Source organism: Microtus oregoni, unplaced genomic scaffold, assembly GCF_018167655.1.
Source record: "Microtus oregoni isolate MIOR12 unplaced genomic scaffold, Mior012 000008F_ref0000371, whole genome shotgun sequence".
In the NCBI taxonomy this organism is placed as follows: domain Eukaryota; kingdom Metazoa; phylum Chordata; class Mammalia; order Rodentia; family Cricetidae; genus Microtus; species Microtus oregoni.
Genome location: NW_024543067.1, coordinates 45000269 through 45024006, shown reverse-complemented (window position 1 = coordinate 45024006; position 23738 = coordinate 45000269). Strand labels below are relative to the sequence as shown.

The following is a 23738-nucleotide window of genomic DNA, read 5'->3' as shown; positions in this document are numbered from 1 at the left end:
AATTCTAGTTTGTACCATCGACTTTGCTGGATTTTGGAATCATCTAAGACACATACCTTGGGTATGTCTGTATGTTTACAGACATGTTTAGCTGAGGAAGGAAGACTCGGCTTCAATGTGGGCTGAGTGCCCAGAACTGAGCTAAAGGGGGAAGGCGTGGTGAAACCTGGTATGCTCACTGTTCATCTCTTTCCTTTTTTGACAGCACAGATAATGTGACAAGTTAACCCACCATTCTGTCACCATGCTTTCTGTGCCATGATGGACTGAATTTCATTGAACCATAAACCTAAATAACCCCCCCTTCACTTGATTCTGTTGGGTATTTTTCCATAGCCAAGAAAACAAACAAACAATTAATATTCTTGCGAAGGAAGTTTCCCAAGATACCTTCCTTTATCATGTGCAGAGGGGCTCCTGAAAACAATAATGCCATTATTGATTCCTTCTGTGGTTTCAGTTGCCTTCTAAGTCACTCTAATCCTCTAACAAAAATATGCAGGACCAGTGAGATGTCTTAGGAAGTTAAGGTCTATGCAAGGCAGACTGATGACTGAGTTTGATCCACAGGAACTACAAGGTGGAAGAAGAGAATTGAAACCATCAAGTCATCATAGCATGTGTGTACCTACACACACGTGCGCACACACACACTCACACACACACACACACACACACACACACACACACATAAATACAAAAGTGTAAGAAAAAAAGAAAAAGGTAATAGAGGTGATGTATAGATGATCAACAATATATGATAGATGAAAGACAGATAGACATACATACATACCTACCTACACACATACATACAAACATACAAGTAAAACAGTTTGATGTGAGTTTTCAGAGAAGGAACAGGAAGGGGAGAAAACATTTTTCCTACCTTTTCCAATCTAAAATGTGGGCAATGTCCAGAGTCCCCATAATAATGCCATCAAGATGCCCCTAAATTCTAAGGAGTCCTATAAATAAATTATAAATTAGTATAAGTTTGTGAGCAATCTTTCTTATTGTCTCATCTGTGGGTAAAAGTAGAAAAGACAGACTATCCCAGTTTTCAAAAAATCCTTTGAGAAACTATACTGAAGAATCATAAGACAGAAAAAAACAGAATTATCAGAAAGGACTCTCACTTGAGTAATTCAATCCATCCCCACCCCTACCTTTATGTCAAAACCAGGGCCAAGGAGGCCAGAGATGATCTTACATCATTCTGTACTACAGATCCTTTAGCTTGTGTGATTCATGTGCACAGATGCATAGAGCGGCTGCTGATAGACCCTGGCTTAGAACCTTGCTTTAAAATGGAATATATGGGCATAGAGAGGAGGTGAGAGGAAAAGGAAGAGGGAGATAAAGGAATGGAAAGCAGGATACATAGATAGATGTAAACACAGAGAATTTTATTTACCCATGTTTGTTTTTTTTGTGTTTGTGTGTCTGCATGCTTGAGTATGGGGTAGGCCATTCATTGATGTTCAAAGGCCAATTTGTGAAAAATCAATTTCCTCCTCTCATACATGGGTCCGGGAGAATGAATCAGGTCATCATGCATAGGAGCAGGTCGTTTTACCCACTGAGTCATTGCCCCAGCCACTCCAGGGAGGATTACAGAGGGCATGCTCCACAGAGAAAAACACTTGTACTGCATTCTGTTCATCCCAGGATCAGAAGCCAGGAAGGCTATGTCCCAAAGACACAGGCCTGCAATGTTCAGAGCCATGCTTCGGCTCTGGAGGAAGTTTTCTGACGCCCAGGATTATTCTTTCCCACTCTTCCACCGGGCTCCCGTGAAGAATGAGTGTGATTATAATTTAAAATCGAGGCTGAATAAATTAAATTTATTTCAGGTTGACTGCTTGCTTTTCTTTAAGCTCATAATTATACACGTTAATTCAAATGACTGTGTAATATTTAGGAGAGGGGAAAATCACAGGAAGAAGAGGTTTGGTACAAAGGAAGAGATGGAAATGGTTTAGTCTCTGAAAAAATTCTGCCCCCTGGTTCTCCCTGCACTGCCCTGTTGTAAACCTTCTTCTACTCAGGAGACAGTGGCCCCCATCCCAGAACGTTTGCTTGAGCACACGCCCTTTTCCATATCACCTTAGAACTTGTTTCCCCATAAACGGCAGCAAGTTCCTGCCTGTTAACTAACTCCACATTAGCAGTGTGGGAAAGGGACACAATACTGGGGGACGTAGAGCAAAAACTACCTAAATTAAGAGGTGCTTGGCCACTTCCCAGCCAGCCTAATTCATTCAAATCTCTGCCGACTCCCTGAATCTCAATTTCTTGCTTTCTAGAGTGGTGACTCTGTGCTCTGTCTTCCAGGGATTGTGGAAGGAATAATCAAAGGAGATAATGCGTGCCAAGTGCCTTGTTGACTGTTTGTGTTTTGATAGCTTTTTCCCCAGTGCCAAAAGCTTAACCCAAATGAATAAATGCAGAGGAGGGAATTTAAACCACTTACTAGCTCTGTAAGCTAGTGTGGTTTCAATCTAAGCCTCGGTTTCTTTATTGGTAAGATATAAAGATGATGCATATTTTTGTGGCGTGGACGCAAAGATCAATTGAGACATGGTTAGTGCAGAATGTAGCCAACGCCATAACTGACTGGGACTCCGTAGCAGTCGGGTGGGCAGAAAACGAGATTTCTTTACTTGTTAATCGAATGTCAGATGGTAACTGAACAGGCTCCAGGTTAAAACATCCAAAGCCCTTTGTGTACGTAGAAATTGTAGAAGCTTTTTGTAGAGTATTAAATGTGAATTTAATAGTGTTCATATTCTTCTGTCTCAGTATGCACGTGTGTGCATGCAGGTGTGCGTGTGTTCCTGTGCTGTGTGCATGTGTGTGGAAGCCACACTATCTTCCTCAGCTCTCTCCACTTTATTTTTTGTGGGGGCAGGATCTCATACTGTATCTGGAGTGTGTTGATTCAGCAAGAACTGGCCATTAAGCTCGAATACATGCCTGCCTTTTTATGTGGGTGCTGGGGATCTGAACTCCGAGTCCCCTGCTTGCATGGAAAGCACTTTAATGTCTGAGCCATTTCAGCCCAGGGGTCATCCTTGCTAAGCCCATCAATCTAGGCTTTGCAGAAAGCATGCATTCCATGAAGAGAAATACCTTACAGGCCACCGACTTTCTAAGCCAGCTGAGAAAATAGACTGAGAATATCAACACCCCTGAAGCAAAGACAGATCAAATTTCCCTACTGCATCCATTCCCAACACATAGCAACACCCAAGACCACCAGCCCTCATAGATGTGCTGAGGTTTCAGAATGTTGAGAGTTAATGAAGACTAGAATGACAATTAAATCCTGGATCCCCAAAGGAGCCAGGGTTTTCAGTACTTACATAGGATAAAATGGTAACATTTAAAATGTGTACCCCTGGAGGGATGAGCTACTAGAAAATTAATTATCTTCTTTCTGCCTCTCTCCCAGCCTCTTTGTACCATTTATGGCAGCCTTGGAGTCCCTCTCTCACCACTCACTTTCTTTTGGGAGCTTTGTCCTTAATTTCTAATGGTACAATTCAGTATCGGCAGCAGAAAGAAACAAAACACAATAATACACAAGGAAAAAAAAAACCAGAGAAAAATTTCCATGGATCTAGAGCAGAGAATCAAGTAAACGTGGTTGGCAGCAAAGGCATTGGAGTAAGCTGAGAGGCAGATCTTGCAGTTGTACTATTGCAGCAACAATAAAGCCCACTGAGGGAAAACCTCTGGTCAAGAGAATAAAATCTCTGACCTAAGTGGAGTACTAGCGTTCCTGTTGGGCTGGATCAATCACTGGGCCAATGGCCACCCTAGGGAGATAGGCTCTCCTGGGATGCCACACTAAAATGATGGGGAGAATAAATAGTTCTTTATGGAGATGCTGTACTTTTCTTTCCCAGAATCCCACTCTAGTGCAGTAGCTTACTGTCAAGCTGCTCTCTAAGTCGGCCCACTTTTCCTCTTTCTATCTCTTTTCTAAGCATACTTTCCTTAACAGTTTGGGGTTTGTAAACATTTTAGCCTTCTTTATTCTTTCTCTAAGGCCTTCTTCCCTCCATTTAGCTGCTAATCTACCATGTGTCTGATTACCATACCAGCTTAACTGGCATGACTGTTTCCTTCTCTCCTCCACTCTTTCCTTGGATAGTGGCTGAAGTTTGCAGCATGTCTGCTCTGAGATTTTTATTTGCTTTGAATTCCAATAAAAATTGTATTAGCTTCTATTTGAGTCCATTCCTGATTTTTCTAAAGAAACTAATAACCCCAAGAGTGGATCCTGATTTCCCTGCATCAGTGTGGTTATGGTTCAAGACCCAGCTCTACTCCTGACCCACTGGATACCATAGCAGGTCCTCAACTTCCTAACCTATGCTCACCTAATTTGCAAATGGAGATAACAGTCAATGTACTGCTGCTTCCCAGCGTTTATTAAAGGGGTCAAATGAGACAGAGATTATGGGCAAAGAGACAGAGTACAGACAGTCGTAGATCAAAAGGAGTAAAGAAAAATAAGCCACATAAAGATGGAACATTCACAGAGAGTCTGGATTGTGAATATTTTATATTCTCTTTGAATTTTTTGACTGTGAAGGAGCAACATTGTATGTACTGCAAAGTTAAACCAACATAAAGGTAACTTGACTTCAGAATTTGAGTCTAAGGATATGTTGCTTTGGAAAAGAGGTTCTTCTTTTGTTTTCACAGAGGATGAGAACCTGTGGATTGCTTCCAGACTAATATGGTTTGATAGACCAAGACCTCCTGAAAGGTCACCTTGAACACCCCTCCAAACATTACTTTGCCCATTAAACAGCAGGAAGCAGTTTAGAGAGTACTATACCCAAATTCCCAAATATTGTTTATAAATGTTTCTTTATATTTAAAGGGGGATATGCTATAGAGATTTGCATTGATATGGATCCTGGTTTATTGATGTGAATTTAAGTTCACTCTTGTTATATATATATATATATTTCTGTTCTTAATTAAGGTATTGTGATTGTTTAGTTCATTCAAAAATGTAATGTATAATTAAGAAATATTGGTTAATAGATAGTCATCTATAATAGTCAAGCTTGTAGTCATGTTAGTTAGATTTTTTAGATGTACAGAGATATATTTCAGATAGATAGGTATTCTTCAAATCTTTCAGAGACCTTCAGAATATGGCATTTAAATATTTTAAGAAATTAGGACTTTTCATGACAGTGAGACACATCTGCCCCTGGCACCACCAATTACTTCAAGGGGAAGATGAGCATCAAAGAAGCTACTTATGGTGTTGGTTAGCTATTTGGGCAAGAAACTGCTCTTGCCTGGACTGCTTGATGAACTGGACATGCAGGACCCATAGAGAAATGACTGCTGAACTTGCCTAAAGGTGAGAAGATCCTTTGGGGTTCCTGCTTCATGAAAGAGTCTGCAAGACATTCTTCAGGACACAGAAAAAAGTGATTGACAAACTGCCAATATAGGCACAACAGTCTTTGAAATTTCCTGCTTTGTGGAAAAGTCTGCTAGATACTATGGGCCTGTAGGATGAAAATGAATGCCCCAATGGTACAGAAGAACATTGGGTGACTGTCCATCCAGCGAGATGTCTCTGTCAATTCTAGAGTTTTGGAAGTGGCTTACAAAACACCTCCTGTTTACTTAGGTAATATTATATCCTTCTGGAGTTTGTGATGGAGTTGAAGAATAAAGAGAAAGTAGATATAGTTTTTGTTAATTATGATACAAGATAAAGTAGATATAAATATTGTAACTGCAATTCTCATTTGATAGCTGTTTTATTATATGTAATTTTACTATGTTAAAGTTAAAGAATTCCTTTTTATTTAAATGAAAAAGGGAGGTGATGTGGAATTTCCCTCTGTATGCTGTGACTACCATTAATGAATAATGAAACTGCTTTGGACCTATAGCAGAGCAAAACTTAGGCAGGGAAAACTGAACTGAATGTTGGGAGAAAGTAGGGCAGAGCCAGAGAGAAGCCATGTAGCCCCACCAGAGACAGATGCTGACTTGCTGGCCACATGGCGATACACAGATTACTAGAAATGGGTTAAATTAAGATGTAAGCATTAGCCAATGAGATGTTAGAGCTAATGGGCCAAGCAGTGATTTAAAAAATAGTTACTGTGTGATTATTTCGGGGCTAAGTGGCCAGGAACTAACCAGCTGCCTTATTCCTACAGGCATCCTTGAACAGTACTAAGTGTGTGTGTGGAATCTGTGGCATCCTTATTCTGACACACTTCTTAGCTTGTCATAGTCTAGCCTTCTCCTCCAGGGAACTTTCTCCATCACTATCCACTGAAACTCATCAGACAATGCTTGGCTTACTTCCCACTCCTGTCTGCTTGGAGAGGCTTCAGAATCCCTTGTTCGGATGCTGGTACAGTTGCTGACTCACCTTGCAGACAAACACCCCCGAGTGCCTGTAATGCCTCAGTGTGCTAATTGATGGGGTTGGAGATAAAGAAGTCATGATTCCCGTTCTCTAGGAACAGTTAGCCTTAGAGGCTCAGCTACCATCAAACTAGTGAACCCCTGACATGACAGAATCTCAGACAATGGTATTAAGCTACAACTCCACCTTTGTGCTATCACATCTACATGGTGTGGCTCTTTCAGAATGCCAGAGGCTTTTATCTCCGCAGTTTGTTTCAAGACCACCATGTCACCAAACTCAAAAAAACAGGTATTCTCATTTATCCCTCCTCATTCAAGGCATTAAGGATCAATTCTCACAATTGCCCTCAGCAATATCTCTTAGGTGCCTCTCCATTTCTCCAGGCAGGTCCACAGTCCAAGCTCAAGACACTGATTTGGATACTGGATGCAGCCTGTAGCCTCCCCTTGTGCTTCTGTGCTATCCCCCAACCTTCCGCAGTACATCCTTGACCAGCTTGCCAAGTGAGTATTCCTACTGTGACCAACCTGGCCCAAGAGTCACAATTCCTCACTGTTCTGGGCTTCTTTTTGCAGTCAAGATGACATTATTACACAGGCTTATGTAGTGACATAAAATAAACTCCTCAGTGGCCAAGAAGTACCGGAGGGAACAATGGTTGCATTTTAATGAAAGTGACTTATAAACAGGTATCCTTGGGAACCAGTCCCATCTGACATGTGGCAAAAGGTGCCCTTTACAATAGTCTACAAAGCATCAAGAACCACGGCAGAACATCTCTCGGGCTTGGACATAGCTGAAGGAAAAATAACCAAACAAACAACAAACCAAAGCTAGAAACTGCATGGGATGCCTTTCCCTCTTGCTAATGGCATCCAATTTACAGCAGTAATGAGATATTAATATTGCCAAATAGACAGAAGATAAATATTTTTAAAAAAAAACAGACAAGTTGCATCTCGGAAATTTTTCAGTTTTTCTTATTGCAAAATCAATACCCATCAGCGGTTTGAAATTAAAGGCAAGATTAGGCCTCAGTTTTCTACATGCCTTATTGTATTCCAAAAGCTTTCTACTCGGTCAGATAAATCTTCTTTAAGAGGATTAGGAAACTTTCATTATCTTTATCTAACCTGAACTAACACCAATTCTGAAAAATTAATCTATGGACTGGACAAAAGCCGATGACTGCTGGGAAGTGAGAGTACCTTGGCTCTGTTTCACTGAGTAGTGAGAGCAACGGGGTTGCTGCATCTGCCCCCTGAGGATTCTACATTGCTCACCAGTGTGGGCAGGAATGCCTTCGTCCAGCTCACGCTCCTGGTCTCTCGCTTAATGGAAAATCCTGTGTGGGGAATGTTCTAGTGGCAGAGCATCCTTTATCTTCCAGCCACCTGCTGGCTTGCTTTTGTACTCCACAAGCTCCTGGGAGGCCAGAGCTACATAGGCCATGGATGTGGAGAATGGGAGGAACTGACTTCTAAGATAGGAGAAACTGTAGCCCCCGTGCCCCAATTCTCACACTGTCCATAAGTACACCCTTCCCATACCAGGTGACATTATAGGTTTCCATACCACACTCCAGGAATCACCCAAAGTGCATTGCAGAGGCATCATCCCTGAGACCACTTTCTGAGAGCTCCATGTGTGCAGCCTCAGTTCTTACATGCTTCCATATTTGTCTCATCCTGTTGACGCCAACAGTCTGGGTCTGTCTCCATACAGCACCTGATAACCTTCTTTTCATTTCAGTGCCACACCCTCTGGATGTGAGGACCACTGTGCTTTGCAGGTTTTGGAGGTGCCACCTTCAAGACTCGGAATCTTAGCTCCTCTGGAATGAAGCCCATGTGGCAAGCAGATATTAGGACATTCCAACCCATCTTCAATCACTATCTTTACCAGTGTATCCACTGTCCTTTGAGAAGGGACATGTATGTGCCTTTAGTTCCAGATAGCAACCAATCTTGAGTCTCTTAGCAGTGATCCTTACCCAATCACCTGCCCTCTGAGTGGGACACATAGGTTGAAACCAGCAACATGTGTAAATGCCCATTCCATGACAGGTCCTTTAGAATCTCTGAAATCATGAGGGGGTAGAGATAAGAACCAACAGATTGGACAGAAGCCGAGCTTTAGTATTGTGTCTCTCAGAAGAGCTGCTGAGGACGACAAATATGATTAGACCTATCTCTGGCCCAATATATCTATTGCACAGTGTTCCCAGAGGTAGACATGCATGCTGAGCTGGTAATGGCTGCTCTGTCCAAAAGAACGAGTGGGCATATGAAATGGTCTATGTGACTGAGTGTGGAGAGATAATAACTCTCATCTACTGTGGTCTATGAAACCAACGGAAACGAGTTACATCTTATTTTGCAATCTAAAAGTAAAAAGGAAATCAATAATATCTATTGAGTCTATGGTAGATGGAATCTGATAAACTGAAGTTGATAATGACCAAATGATGCACAGGCCCCTTTCTGAGAGCTCGGAGGATGTCTCTAAGATATTAGCTGTGTGCTTTGAGAAAAGATAACCTAAGCTTCTCATTTGGTAGAGGAAAGATGGGCATTGGGTGATGGAGCTCTTCTGTTTGAAAATCCATTCTTACCATAATAACATAGTGCTTAAGCCGTGATGGCAACTGGGATAGTTCAAAATAAGTTTACTTTGGTTGTTTGCCTTGCCTCAACATGGTCTTCAAATTTGTGTGACTGCTATCTACAGGTCTTTTTAATTTAATATTTTGTATCTGACATCTGAGATCATTTATTTTTAGTTCAAGAGTATGATCGAAATTAATAACCATCAAAACACATTTGATACTGTACCTGTGCTAAACTAACTCAGATTTTTTTGAAAAAATGGATGATGATACTGAAGCATCCTTTCAGCTCCTTTTAATTGTATGAATTTATTTCCAATCTTATGCATTTATTTTTAACATTGACCTGGAGATATCATTCTTGTAAGCTCTCTCTTGGTTCCACCTTGGGACTTACTGTAAGTATAAACTTAGCAGGAATGCCAAAGAGGACCTGACTGATTAGAACTCAGCGTCATTTCTAGAGCACACATGCCCAGCTTCACATCAATATCAGCCTTTTATTATGAAACAAGCCTTGGAGAAATAAAGGCCTCTGTGATTAATACTGCATTTATCTGTGTTTGAATCCTGTGTCAGCTTCAAATGCTAAGTTTCTTAAGAAAGTTCAACCTTATATGCACAAAGGCTCCCTGGTGAGAACAAAGGGCTAGAGAAATAAAGAAAAAAATTGAAAAACTTCTAGAAGATTTGCAATTCTTAACCTGTGGATTTAATAGAGGAAAGTGACCTTTTGCATCTTTATTCATAAGCACAAAGACCAAGGTCCATTTCCAAAAGGAACACCGGGCCCAGGACCAGCTGTAACTTACCTTGCACTATGAGGTGGACCCGGGAGGTTTTGGGGTGATTGTCTGTCTGCACCGAGCAAGTGTATGGACCTTCATCATATACATCCACGTTCTGGATCATGATACTGTATTGGGTAGGCGTGTTGACCAAGATGATCACTCGAGGGTCTATGGACCACTTGTCATTCCCAGCATAGAGGATTGTGCTGCGGTTTAGCCAGGCCACCCTGGTGACCCGATCATCTATGGTACACCTGTGAGAGGGATGTGGGCATAGGGGAGAGAAGAGAGGAAGAAGAGAGGCGAGAAGGAAATAGGGAGGGAGCAAAGGAGAGAGGGAGAGAGAGGAGAGACAGAGTGGTTATACATGCGCTCTTATATGGCAAGGCAGAAATTCAACAGCAACAATACTAAAAGAAGACAATCAATTATTAATGTAACTTTGTGAACACAAGGCAAGGGAGGCTTGAATCATCCAGAAGAAGCCATGATACAAAATCATTTCTCCTTGATTTAGGAACATATTATGTGAATATCTCGCCTGCACATTTCTTTTCCTCTTACTTTACCCTCAGGCTTATATGAAAATTAGTTTATATTTCTTGAGCACATTTACCACATTCGCAGTAGCAAAGACCCAGAGGCACAAGGGACAGAAAGTAGATCAGTATTTCAAATAGGTCACAGATAATCCATGAGTAAATACTTAACTTGTAGTTAATCAAGACTTGAACTTATTTACCTCAGACCTCCCAGGTACTGGTAATCTCCTTGTGCCCCTAAGCTCCTCAAAGCCTTCAAAGATGGGTAAAATTCACCTCAGAAAACCAGAACTTTCTCAGGCACTCCCAGCTACTTCCAAAGATTGCAGAAAAGGCAAGATTCCCAGCAGGGCCATTCTGTACCCCTCCCTCACTCCTATGAATGCAGCCTGCAATCACAGAGAGCCCTTCAGCCAGTTTCCCCAGCCATGACAGGCTGGGAATGCAAATGACAATTGCTTGTTGCTGTGTATAACCTGCAGCCACTGGTGCTCAAGGGAGAGCCAAATGTGCCTGCAGCTGGGGATGGACATTGGCAGATGCACCCCAGGAGCTGGGAACCTGAGAAGAGATACAGAAGGACCCAGAGTGCAATGTGCTCTGAAGGGTCAGAGATGTGCACACCCACAGCCTATTGTTGCAAGCCCACATAAGAGATTGGCAGCAGAGCTGATGCCCTGGCAGCAACAAGATACAGGTGGGGCTTAACATCCAGGTAAAAGCAAGGCTTCCCACACAGTCTGACCAGGGCTGGGTGGGCGCAGAAGTGCTCCAAGCAGGTTGAAGACACAGCTGGGCTCCTAAGAACAGAGGTTGGCTAAGAGACCAACCTGCAAAGTTCAAACTGCCACAAATGAATGCAGGTGACGAGGAGCAGCTAAAGATGCTAACTTTCACCTGGGGGCAGTTTTATAACCTTTGGCATAGCTGTAAACTGATTTAGTTAAACTGTAGCTTCAAGTAATTCACTTTTGGTGTGTAGAAAATAATTCACTTGAAAATAAAACTTCCATGGAATTTCTTTGATGGGGACTGAGAGTCTGTGTGTGTTCAGTGGAATTTGAACACTCTAGTGATTGATAATCATGATAATCCACCTTCAAAATTCATGAGCAAGCTCTTCTCTAAAAGTCGTAAGTATATATTGTTCCTTTTTGAACTTGAGGTTATCCTTCCATTATACGTCCTCAGCAGGATGCATTTTATGCTTGAAAACATTTTATTGATCACCTATCATATTTATCTGTAAGAAAATATATAGAGATTGAATTTCAAATTTCTTTTATGTCCTTTGGCTATAAAAATCTAAGTAATAATATTTGCTTTTAAAATGACTTATCACCACAAATGTAAAATTGGCAAAACAATATAGATATCTTGCACAATTTAAGTAATAATTAACCATTAAAAGTTAACTTGGATTGTAAATATAGAGCTTAATCACATGGGTAAGCCTGTTTTTCATACCACAAATTAAGAAATCATTTACTTCTATAATGAGCTAACATTAGGATCAATTCTATTCTACTCTTGCTTTTAAAGAAACCTTGTTCACATAAGCCCAGAAATGGCAATAAAAATCTCCAATAGCAATGACACTGAATTCTCTGAATGCCTTCCAAGATATATGGCAAAAACTGCACAGTAATATAGCTTCAAAAATTATTTTGATACTCTCACGGCTGACAGTTCAATTAGTTCCTCCTTCAATTTCTTTTAAAGCAACGAATTGAAAAAATATCTGATTTGCAGTGGGGTTTGTAACCCAATACCACATTCACTCAGTTTCTCAGTACCTGCGTAAAGTGTACAGATAGCATCTTACCAGGGCTTATCCAATGGGTGTTAATGACATGCTCTTCTTTCCCTAGATAAATCTGGTTTAACTCACTGTGCTCAAAAATACTGTTTTCATGTGTTAAGTCATACTGCCGTCTATGAAAACCATCTCTTTGAGCTCTGGCTCAAGGGCAGAGGACTCGAGACACTGCTAGGAATTTGCCGCTGCTGTGGGAATGAGACTTCCCTGCTCTACTATGGTGGGGCCCTTCCTGAAGGTTAAGATAATGCTGGTAAGATGACGGCAAGATAATGGAGTTATAGGGAAATACTGTCTCCTGGATGATTGTGACAGGGGCATGCTCAGAAGAGAAGTGGTCCAACGTTAGGAGCTTTCTCAAGCAGAGCAGATGGAGAGAATCAACATCTTGAAATCCATTTCCTCAAAACCTATTATTTGACTTCATCCGGGACCAGCAACCACAGACTGAATATGCACGCAGCCCCGGCAAATGGTCCCAGCTGCAGTAGAAAAGTGTGGTTTGATATTTATTAATCCAAACCCTTCCTTTCAGGGAAGAGCACAACCCCAGTATCCTTAGAAGGGTCCAGTGCTCTCGGGTAGATACATCCTGCTCATCTGTCTTACTTGTTCTTTAGCTGGGCCTCATCAGTGGATACGAGGTACAAACAAAAAGGAGCATCTGTGGAAAGCCCGAGAAAGCAGTTCTCAGAACCTACGAGCAGCAGAGAAACTCGGTGGGCTGGTAGGGCTGGCAGAGGAGAGCAGTCCTCTGTATGACGGCTCTTGGCTCCCAGCTCCTGGCTCCTGGTTTCCTCCTAGCACCATATGACTCTGCTCTGCCTGCTCCTCTGAACAGCGGGATAGAACACTCAGGAAGGATGTGAGCAGTGTGCTTCAGTGATCTTCAAAACCTGGGCTCTTTCTCTGCTCTTTGAGGCAATGTGCTGGACCCTCTTTAATGAGAAGCCCAGAAGGGAGCATGTTTGATGTCAAATAAGAGTGAGCCAGTAGGCAAGGTGAGGAAGGTTAATGACAACTTTCTGATGTCTTGAGAACTCCTAAACATGTAAAATCTTCACAATCCAAGGCAGCCCTACCTAGTAGTCCCCGGTGGAACAGAACTCATTGCAGCTGGGCTGCAAATGGTCCCTAACAGCAGAACTTGTTGGCTGTTCCTCCAGTAGCACTTGGGAAAACTTCTCAAGTATTGCATCCATTCCAAACAACAGACTTTAAGAAACCATTTACAAGCCGGGCGATGGTGGCACACGCCTTTAATCCCAGCACTCGGGAGGCAGAGGCAGGCAGATCTCTGTGAGTTCGAGACCAGCCTGGTCTACAGAGCTAGTTCCAGGACAGGCTCCAAAGCCACAGAGAAACCCTGTCTCGAAAAACCAAAAAAAAAAAAGAAACCATTTACATCATCCACAGTTTACAGGTAAGGAAGCCGTGGCACAGTGATACTCAGTCACTGGTTTCAGAGAAGAGGTAGGCCAATGAAAGAAGGTGACTCACACTTAGGCAGTCAGTGATTGGTGTCCTTATAGGACTAAAGCCAGAAGTATTTGGCTGGCTGTATTTAATCACAGTTGCATAAATCTACAGCACTTCATTTTTTCATAAATGACAAAATAATTTAAGAGGAAAGGAAAACCACTTAGTATCATCTTTTTCATGTCCTAAAGCCACTGGTAGTGTGAGGAAAGTGGGTAGAAATAAGAATCAGGGTGAGCCAAGAATTGCCTGCAAGGCACCTTGGGGACTGGAAGGCAAATGTTCGTCAACTTCCACTGAGTCTGAAACAGGAATTACAAGGGTTGGGTTTATTCTTTGTTTTGTTTCTCATTTTCAGAGGTGAGACTGCATTTCAGGCAAACCTACACCTGAAAACACAGGTTTCCAGACTCAGTAAACGTGAAAAACTCAGGCCAGTAAGGCTTGTTCCCTTAAACTTCCAGCCAGAAGGTTGTGAAGACCTGAGCTTGCCCTGGGCAAGCTCCTTAGCTGCTATTCTGTGGACTCTTCTTGAGAATGTCTTTCCTTGAGGATCTAGACAAGATGCTGTTCTGAACAGACAGAAGATGCTTTTGCCGAAAACATTAACTCCTCACGTGGGCCTTAAGATGACTAAAAGTCACTTGAGAGGTTGGCATCTCTGTCTTCACTTTGGACCTGACTGCTTGATCTTCTCCATAGATCTCCATGCTTACTTCTCTATAGATGCACGCTCATTGCTCTCAAGCTGAGTCTGTGAAGAGTCCATTGGTACCTACCCAACATCTTTCCCCTTCAAGGCTGAAGAGACAGACAACAGGAGCTGGGTACGGTCCGTTTTTTACAATTTCCTGTTCCAGATTCCTAAATGCTCTTGAACTTCTCAGCTCATTGTCCTAACACTATAGTTATCTTAGATGCCAGGAACAGCAAAGGCTCCCGGGACAGGCCACCTCACAAATAAGAATAGTTACTATGGTTTCCAGGCAGAACACTAGTGTGGTAGCAATCACTTCCTGAGAACCAGGATATCTGCTCCGCCAATAAGGATTTCTTTAGATCCATTTGCAGAACCAGACTGAGACAATGATCAACAAGCCTACACTCCTGGAGACTAACCCTGCTCAGTTATGCATACTCTGGTCCCTTGTTCATCTCTTTTCCCATTTAAACCTAAATCCCCTGCCAGGACCAGAAAACGAACTGAGGTCACTGGACCCCCTCCTCTGTGCCTTTCCCATGTACGCTGATTAAATCCAGCTCCTCTGCTTTTCACCGTCACTCGTGTAATTAGTTGGCTTCCTGCAACAGTCAGGCAACTCTCGTCTGTTGGGGCTGCTGATGCCGCACCTTTTATCTTGAAAATTTCATTTTTAACACCCGCTAAAATTTTTTGTCAAAAGACTCCATTTCCTGCAGTGCAAAATCTGCAAACTTTAACACTTTTATGTTCTTTATTCCTGTTTTTTATTTTATATTTGGCCTCTGAGAATGCAAAAGTAAAACTGCTATCACTCAACTGACACTTAATGAGCACCTACTATATATAAGATAACTTTCTTCAACTGAGAATAAAGAGGCAAACTCCCTGTCTTATGAAGCTGCATTTCTTGCAATACCAAAAAAAAAATAGAGATACAAACAGATCATTTCCTGTGACTGAACATGAGCTAAAAGGAGGGACCTGTGGGTGTTGGGCAGATCTGGGGGTGGGGTGGGGAGGAAATGTCCAGCTGGAACCCGAGTCAGATGGTCAATGCCAACCACACTCAGCCTGAGAGCAGGAGCATGCTTGGCTGGAAACCATGTCAAAACAAAACCAAGAGTCACACATTCACACAGAAATCTGCAGCATCGTGAGATATTTGTGGACTTGGAGAACAAGACTTTTTAAGCCGGGCTCACAGTGGATTCTTCCTGTAATAATAACTTCATAGATGTTAATGCTGGAAGCATCGGTGACTGCTATTTGGGGGAGCAGAAAGGCCTTCACGTTCTCACTGCTGTTATTGGAATCATGCCTGAGACTCTACCATACTCAGTAGAAAGCCAGGAGATGCGTCTCAGGCTCTGATTCCAACTCATCATTGTAAACCTGCATTCTCTTTGCAATGTACTGGGGATGCTGAAGACCCCTGAATTGTTTGTCAGATTGACACAGTTGAACTTAAGCGTGTAAAGTTTCATTTGTTGCACTGTAAATACCACATGGATGGTGACAACACTGGCGCTGTTCACTCTGTGTCACGTCACTTCCCACGGGTCACCTGGCAGCTAACAGGTGATTAATACATATTTATGATTTAAAAATGCAAGACAATGTTTCTCAAAGTAGCATCAAAAGAACCTTCATAAGATAAAGGAAATGTCTTTGGGAATACATATGCATCATATACATACACACATATACACACACACACACATATATACATACATATTGACAAATACATGTTATGTCTCTCTGTAAGGTATGCATGCTATATACCCAAATGCAAACATACACACAAAACACAAGACCCGTATTTTTTTTGTATATTTCTCAATCTAAATTTTCATTTATATTATAATTGGGGAAACTATAACCCATATACTCTGGAAGTGGCATGCTAACAATTAGATTTGAATATTCAGGTTTGTACTTGGGTCTATTATCACACTGCTACAGAAGGAAGTCCTCTTATTCTCTCAGGCTAATGAGAAAAATAGAGGTGACTTATGGGGTCAGTGATGCATTCCTGCCAAGAAAAGCTCCATGAGACCATGTGTACTGTGTAATGAAGGTACCCTAGGGTTGGGTACCTTCATTACACAGTCATCACATTGCATAGGCTAAATTGAAGAGTAGTGGCCTACAGCTGTCAGTGCCATGGTCCAAGATGCAACTTGGGATGCAATTTTAATAAAATTTCATCTGTTTCATTAAATAAATATTGCAAATGGCAATTTTGATATTTATATGTGCATATAACTTATATTTTAAGAATTTAGAGTCGTGTAATAGAACATGCCCAGGGCATTTATATCTAACTTTATGATTCTATATAAACTGGTTTTAAAATAATTTTACCACTGGGAAACTATGAAAACCATTTTTCTGTCCTTGGACTCTACCTTTAATATACTCTTCTATAGAGTTCTCAATTTAAGGAAAGTGGATAGAGACAATTTGTTACATGTGAAGGCCTCCAAATACACTTCTCTGGATTTATCTCATTAGCACACTTTCCAATATTAGATCGGTGCTTGTCTGTTTGTCTTGAATTTTACTTTTCCACTAATTGAAAGTTAAGTGACTTTCTGTTAAGAAGATTCTTTTCTTCCAAACCTTACTGAGTCTCTTGATGTAATCCATCAAAATATGTTAATAATGCCAGTTGGAAAAGCAGGAAGAATATCCTGCTTTAGAGAAGTCATAGAGCAATAATAAATGACTCTTCAGAACAAAAGAACAAGCAAGCCCACATGAAATATCTTTAAATCAACTCCCAAATTGCAAAAGCTGTTCTCTTGGGAGGCTTTAACTTCTCTGCTGTTTCTTGAGCTAAAATAGAGGCGACTCTGAGGCATCAACAAGACTCTAAATTATGTAAAGGAAAAACCTTTACGCTTCAAGCAGTCAGGAATCCAACGGTAGTAATGACTCTACTGGAGCTAATATTTGTGAGAAGATATTGGTTGAGAATATTCTGAGAGCCTCGGGAGAAAAATCGGGAGGAACAAAGAGCTTCTCAGAGAGGACTCAACCCCAAAACATCTCAACAGGGCAACAGGTTGCCCTAAGGGGCTGCCATGCACATGCGTCAAAAATGTCTTTTACACCGGAGAGTGGTGTCTGTCTAACACCAGCTGGAGTGAAGATGTGACATTCATACGGAGATGCATGCTCTATGGATTTGTTGTTGTTGTAGTTGTTGTCATTGTTATTGTTGGTGGTGGTGGTAATGGTGGTGATGGTGGTAGTGGTGATGGGTGGTGGTAATGGTGGTGGTGGTGGTGGTGATGGTGGTGATGGGTGGTGGTAATGGTGGTGGTGGTGATGGTGGTGATGGTGGTGATGGTGGTGGTGGTGGTGGTGGTGGTGGTGGTGATGGTGGTGATGGGTGATGGTAATGGTGGTGGTGGTGGTGGTAGTGGTGGTCATGGTGGTGGTGGTGGTGGTGGTGGTGGTGGTGGTGGCGGTGGTGGCGGTGATGGCGGTGGTGGCGGTGATGGTGGTGATGGGTGATGGTAATGGTGGTGGTGGTGGTGGTAGTGGTGGTCATGGTGGTGGTGGTCGTGGTGGTAGTGGTGGTGGTGGTGGTGGTGGTGGTGGTGATGGTGATGGTGGTCATGGTGGTGGTGGTGGTGGTGGTGGTGATGGTGATGGTGGTCATGGTGGTGGTGGTGGTGGTGGTGATGGTGATGGTGGTCATGGTGGTGGTGGTGGTGGTGGTGGTGGTGGTGGTGGTGATGGTGATGGTGGTCATGGTGGTGGTGTATGTGTGCGTGTAGAAGGGGAGGAATATATCCAGAGGTAACATATACAAATGCATACAGAGTAAGGGCCTGGGAGAAATGAGGAGACAGAATACAAGCAAGGAAACGAACACAGCATCATGTGACTGTCAAAGTATGCTGCAGGATAATAGCATGTTGTGATTTCTGCTGTGACCAGTGACATGTGGGGTGTGCCTGTGCCCTGACATGCACAAGTACAGTGGGGAATCTACCTGAAAACAGAAAGCGCCTCCACATTCTATAGAACGCCCATGTGCTAAGGACTAGCTGTACTATGAGTAGCCTGACTGTCCACTCTGGAAATGTCGCTGGGAATAAGACAAAGAAGCATCCTGTCTCCTTTTGTTCTACACTATTAGCACATGTATGGATGAAAATGGTCTCATGGAATGAAAGTAAGCCACAATATAGGAGAAAGGGGGTCTTTCATTAAAACAAAATGCTGTAGCAAAGGTGAAAAGTATTGAATATAGTGCACTTAAGAAAAAGATGACCAATCTGCTGGTCCCTAAGTGAAGAAAAATAGTAGAAACATGGGTGACCTTGTATTATAATAGGAAACCATGAAGACAATTGATGGTTTCTGTTTTCTCCATAGTAGGTGACAAAGTTGCTAGCTGAAAGCAAATGGGAGGATAGGAACGAGAGGAAGAGGTCAAGAAAAATTGAAATAACTATTGCAGAAAAATGAGAGCATAATTGCTGGAGAACTGTCCTATGATTCACTAGTTGTGCTGAAGTCCCTTGGGCAGTTGGTCAACAATGTCCAGCTCAAAACCCTGTCAGTTTTAGGAATGGTCTCCAGCAACGCTCAGCTGCAAGCACAGTGCAAGAGACTGTATTCAGCCACTGCCAGGTCTGCCAGCTCAGCAAGTCAGGAGTCTAGAACTGAGAAAACCTCACTTGTTGAGTAAGAGGGCTGAAGAGAGCTGTGATTGTAGAGAAGAGAGTCAGCTAAATGCGTGGGAAATCTTGGTGAAGTCCTAGGGAAAAGCAACTAGAAGCAAAGACACCGCATATGACAGAAGCGGGAATGTGCTGACTAGGAGACGATGGCCCCTCAGTGGGAGCCAGGCAGAGCATCTAGGTGGATCATGACAGTGTTGTGAAGGATGGCAGATGTTGAGATTTCTTGATGAACTCTGACGACATTCATGCAAATGGAATATTCTGGAGCTAAGGAGGGAGCTTGGCACTGAACCCACAAGGGCCAGCCTACCTGTCTAAGACCAGGGAAAGTACTTTGTTTAAGTTCCATGTTCATTGTCTCTCTGTTGCTATAATCCACACCTTGACCAAAAGTGACCTAGGAGAGGAAAGGGTTTATTTCATCTTACACTTCTATAGCACAGTCCACCATGGAGGGAGGTGAATGGAAACTCAAGTAAGACCTGGAGCAGAAATCACAGAGGAATGCTTGCACTCAGCTAGTGTTCTTAAACATCCCTGGTTCCCCTGCCCAGAGATGGTGCTAGCAACAGTGGACATGGTCCTTAGCTATCCTATATCAATATCAATCATGAATCCAAACAATCCCTCACGGACATGCCCACAGACCAGTCTGATCAAGGCAATTCTTCAGTTGAGGTTGCCTCCTTCCAGGTGACTCTGGGTTGTGTCAAGCTGATGAAAAAAGCTAACCAGGAAAATGTCTTCAAGCTATTTCTCCATCTGAGAAGTGGGGCAGGAGTTTCGACTACATGGCATCATTCATTGTTATTATGGGGACTGGAAGAAGTATAGTGCATTTGCTAGAGTTGATTGTACGTGGCAATAAACAGGACTGCCACAGAACTCTCTCCCTCTTCAAACTCTGTGATCTAAGAACTTAAGCTAGTTTAGCCAAGTGTGCTATATCCTCTTGCTGTTCATTTTCCAACTTCTAAAGCCATTTCCTTTTTCATTGTCAATCTAGAAATAGTGCATTTTATCTGCACAGCCAATCCACACCTGCAATCCCTTCACTTAAAAGGCTGAGGCAGGAGGATTGCAAGCTCAAGAGACAGTGATAACGTGTCTCAAACAGCAAAAAGAATCATCATGATGATTCACTGATGTCATATCTACAGGATAGATTACAGGGCAGATCCAGTCTGTTCATTAAATTCAAAACGAGCTTTATAGTTTCGACATTAGCCAGGTAAGGGATGCATGTTTCCCCAGCTTGCCTAAGTATTCTTTTTTACTTCCAAAGATCCTGTGTTTTCCCAGATCTCTCACACTTGAGGGCTCTCTATCATCCTTTGTGGAGTTCTGTGGTATGGTTTCATTATTTCCTCCCCTAGTTTGCTTTTTTCCATCGGAGGCAGAGAGACAACCCTACCTTTGTATTTTCATCAGGCCCCTTTCACAGTGTGCTGACAAGAGTGGTTGATGGGCTGGTTTCTAGATTGATGACCTGTGGTTGGTAAAATGCTGTACTCCTAAAAATACATAATTGGGAGATCAATCAATACAACTGTGCGCACCTGCAAGAGAACTGGGTGGGCCCGCAGGCCCCACTAGCTTCTGCAGAGGTGTCCTTGGCTTAAGCAGGTTTGCATAGAAAAAGGACAATCCTCGGCCTTGAAGAACCATTCTCAGGCCAGGAGGATTGAGATGGAAAAGAATCAGAAGCAATCTGTCAGAGCTGACAGTTTAGTCACGAAGGGATGGAGCAGGGAGAGACTCGCACACAGAGTGTGTGGATTTTGGCCAGCAGCTCCAGAGAAACAAATTGCATCTCCTTAAGAAAGTGTACAGAGACAGCTGTGCCCCTCAGAACTGTGAGAATTGTTTTAAGGGCCCCTCCTACACTCAGAAGACACCACAAACTAGCGAAGCATCTCCCCCTCCACACACACACACACACACACACACACACACACACACACACACACAGAGGCAGAGATGGGATTTCATCCTAGGACAGAGGAAGTATGAGCATAGATTTCCTCAAACACTTCTCAGAAAGCTCACCAGGTAGGTGCATGGCGCAGGAGGGTCTCTTCTCCTGCTGTTTGACTTTAGAGTATCTGCTTCTGTCCACCTTGTGTCTGACTAGGACGCAGGAGCTACAGCACGGGGCAAAGCCATTTCAAAAGCAAGGAACCCTGAGGTAAACACCAGGCCTTTCAAGTTAGCAATGGCCTCTCTTCTTTCCCTCCCCCAGCTCACTACTCTCCTCTGCCCACCCCTGCTCCCAGCAGAAGGTGTGTGATTTCACTTGCTATAGGGAGGATATTAACCCCTAGGCTGCCCACTTGTCTTCCAAGCTCTCCCAGATATTGCCACAGGCTGGGCAAGGATGCTCTATGAAGTTAGCCAAAGCAATTTGAGATATTTATTTGCCACCTGGCTCCCTTTCTTCCTCCCATTTACAGCTCTAAAACCAAACCTCCCGATTTGTTCACTAAACCAGGCAAAGAAGTGAGCACCACAAAATTAAAATGTTTCCAGGCACACACCATTTTAATCCCATTCAATAGATTATCCTGACATATTTACTCATGACCATGGCTGTCTTGGTATCATCCACGGAAAAGTATAAATTAAAATTTTAAATTAAAAGCAGAGCATCTAGGGAGCTTGATATCTTTTTGAAGAATGGCACGAGTCAGCCACAGGCTCCCCACATGAGTGTCATGGGAGCAACGACTCCAACACTACAGAAATTACAGCCCACGGATTTCCCTGCGAACACCTTCCCACATATAATGTAGGGGATCACAGAATCCCAAAGACGACGGAAACCTCCCAGGCCATTCTTCTTTTTCCATTACTGCACATAAACAAACCTTTCCTGGCTTCTTGCTCAGAAGGAACCCAGAACTGCTAAGGGAATGATTTATTTATGAAGCCAAATGATACACTGAAGATGGATTAGCTTGTTTTCTATCTCGGATTTCTCGATAACTTTTGGATTAAGAGAATAAATACTTTAATAAGAAGTTCAAGGTACAGGTCTGTAATTTACTAAAGACCTTTCTGAGCATCAGTTTCCTCGCTTAGATGTTAAATAATTTATTTTTTTTAAAATCATCACGTGGAGTGAATATTTAAGGAGACAATCCTTCTTAACACTATTGTTATGGATGAGAATCACAGTGAACAGTCGGTGAGTATTTGCTCTTCACTCCACACTAAAAAATGATGCCACGATATAACAAGTTTGTCTACTTACGATGTTCATCCCTCATTCTGAATATATGTCAGTTAAGATATTTGGAGAATTAATTTGGAGATGCATTTTTAGGTCCCACCTATAGATCATGTTATTTTAAGTTTAGAAAGCAAAGAATGTACGCACTTAAGAAATCGTGGTTGATTGAATGGCCAACTAGGCTGGCAGGTTTGTATGGTTCAACCTGTGCCATCGGAAGAGTCTATGTTTCTGGATAAAAATCTTATTTAAGAGTTTCTTTATTTAAAAAAAATCCCTCATTAAATAGACAGATGGGCAGGGACAGATGGGGGAGGAGGGGTGGGCGAGGAATTCGTCACCATTCATATAAGCCCTTCTCCAGTATGTAGGATGTCAACTCTGCCTGTTTAAAAATATATGTTATGTATTTTTAATAAGCCAATCATCTTCTCCAGAACAGTGGCTTATTTTATGTAGATTATGCAAACTATCTCCCTCAAAAAAAAATAAAATAGAAGGCAAGCAAACCTCTTTCCTTGTGGCAGGAAGGGCCCAGAGAGATTCCCCAAGGGCAAGAAAGTCGCAGGTTAACTTTTGCAGATGCTCCCAGTTCAGACCCAAAAGCTGTTGCTTTTGAATTCACATCGTTAGGAGCCCTGTACTTCTGCCTGCTAGCAGGGGTGGAAGAGAGTATTCTCAGCTCTGGAGTCCCCAGTTTCTCTGAGAGAAACAAAAGAAAGAGCAGGAGGCCTTCCACACATGCTCCTGCGCTGAGTAAACACTAGTTACTCAGAAGCAAAGGAAGAGAAAGCTGGGCTTCCTGATCATAGGTCTCAAAGAAGGAAGAGAGAAAGAGGGAACAAAGGAGAGGAGGGGACGGGAAACAGAAGCAGGAAGAAAGCCTTCCAACTGGTTCCAAATACGTAGTTTACACTACATAGCAGATGTACCCCCTAACAGTGCTCTACTCAGGCGAATGCTAAATGTAAACATGCACTTTAGGAGCACACATTAGCCACCAATTCCTGCGATTCTTTGACAACGCTGAGTCCCCTGTGACACTTCCTTACCAATCCCACAGCTCTGTCCGCCCCGTGAAAACCTGACTTCACACTGTCCTTGCCCTAGGTCTGTTCAGGCCTCCTGTTTAATTTTTCCACACACACCTTACATAGCTCAAGTTCAGAAAGAAGTGTCTCCTACCCACATTATCTGTGGGAAAGCCAAGCAGAGTCTTGTCAAGTTAAGCCCTAGGGGATTCAGGCCGAGTAGGGAATTACTCCTGTCTCTGTTCATTATCGTGACTAATAAGGAGATACTCATATGTGTGTTTTGGTAAATTATTCATCCTGTGCATGGGAGAATCAGGACAGAATATACATAAGAGAGACCTCTGTCAAGACAGAGCTCCTAAAAATACCCAATCCATGGTGTTTAGGAAAGTCCCACTCC

At 42.6% G+C, this 23738-nt stretch overlaps 1 protein-coding gene across 3 annotated transcripts in view; it reads right to left on the bottom strand.

Annotated features, from left to right (window-relative positions):
- Opcml (opioid binding protein/cell adhesion molecule like) overlaps window positions 1-23738 on the bottom strand; it is a 1140610-nt gene that overhangs the window by 250721 nt on the left and 866151 nt on the right. For all 3 annotated transcript variants that reach the window (XM_041656990.1, XM_041656987.1, XM_041656989.1), the window contains one exon: window positions 9848-10080. In XM_041656990.1, coding sequence (XP_041512924.1) covers window positions 9848-10080 — 233 coding nt within the window. The remainder of the gene's footprint in view (window positions 1-9847; window positions 10081-23738) is intronic.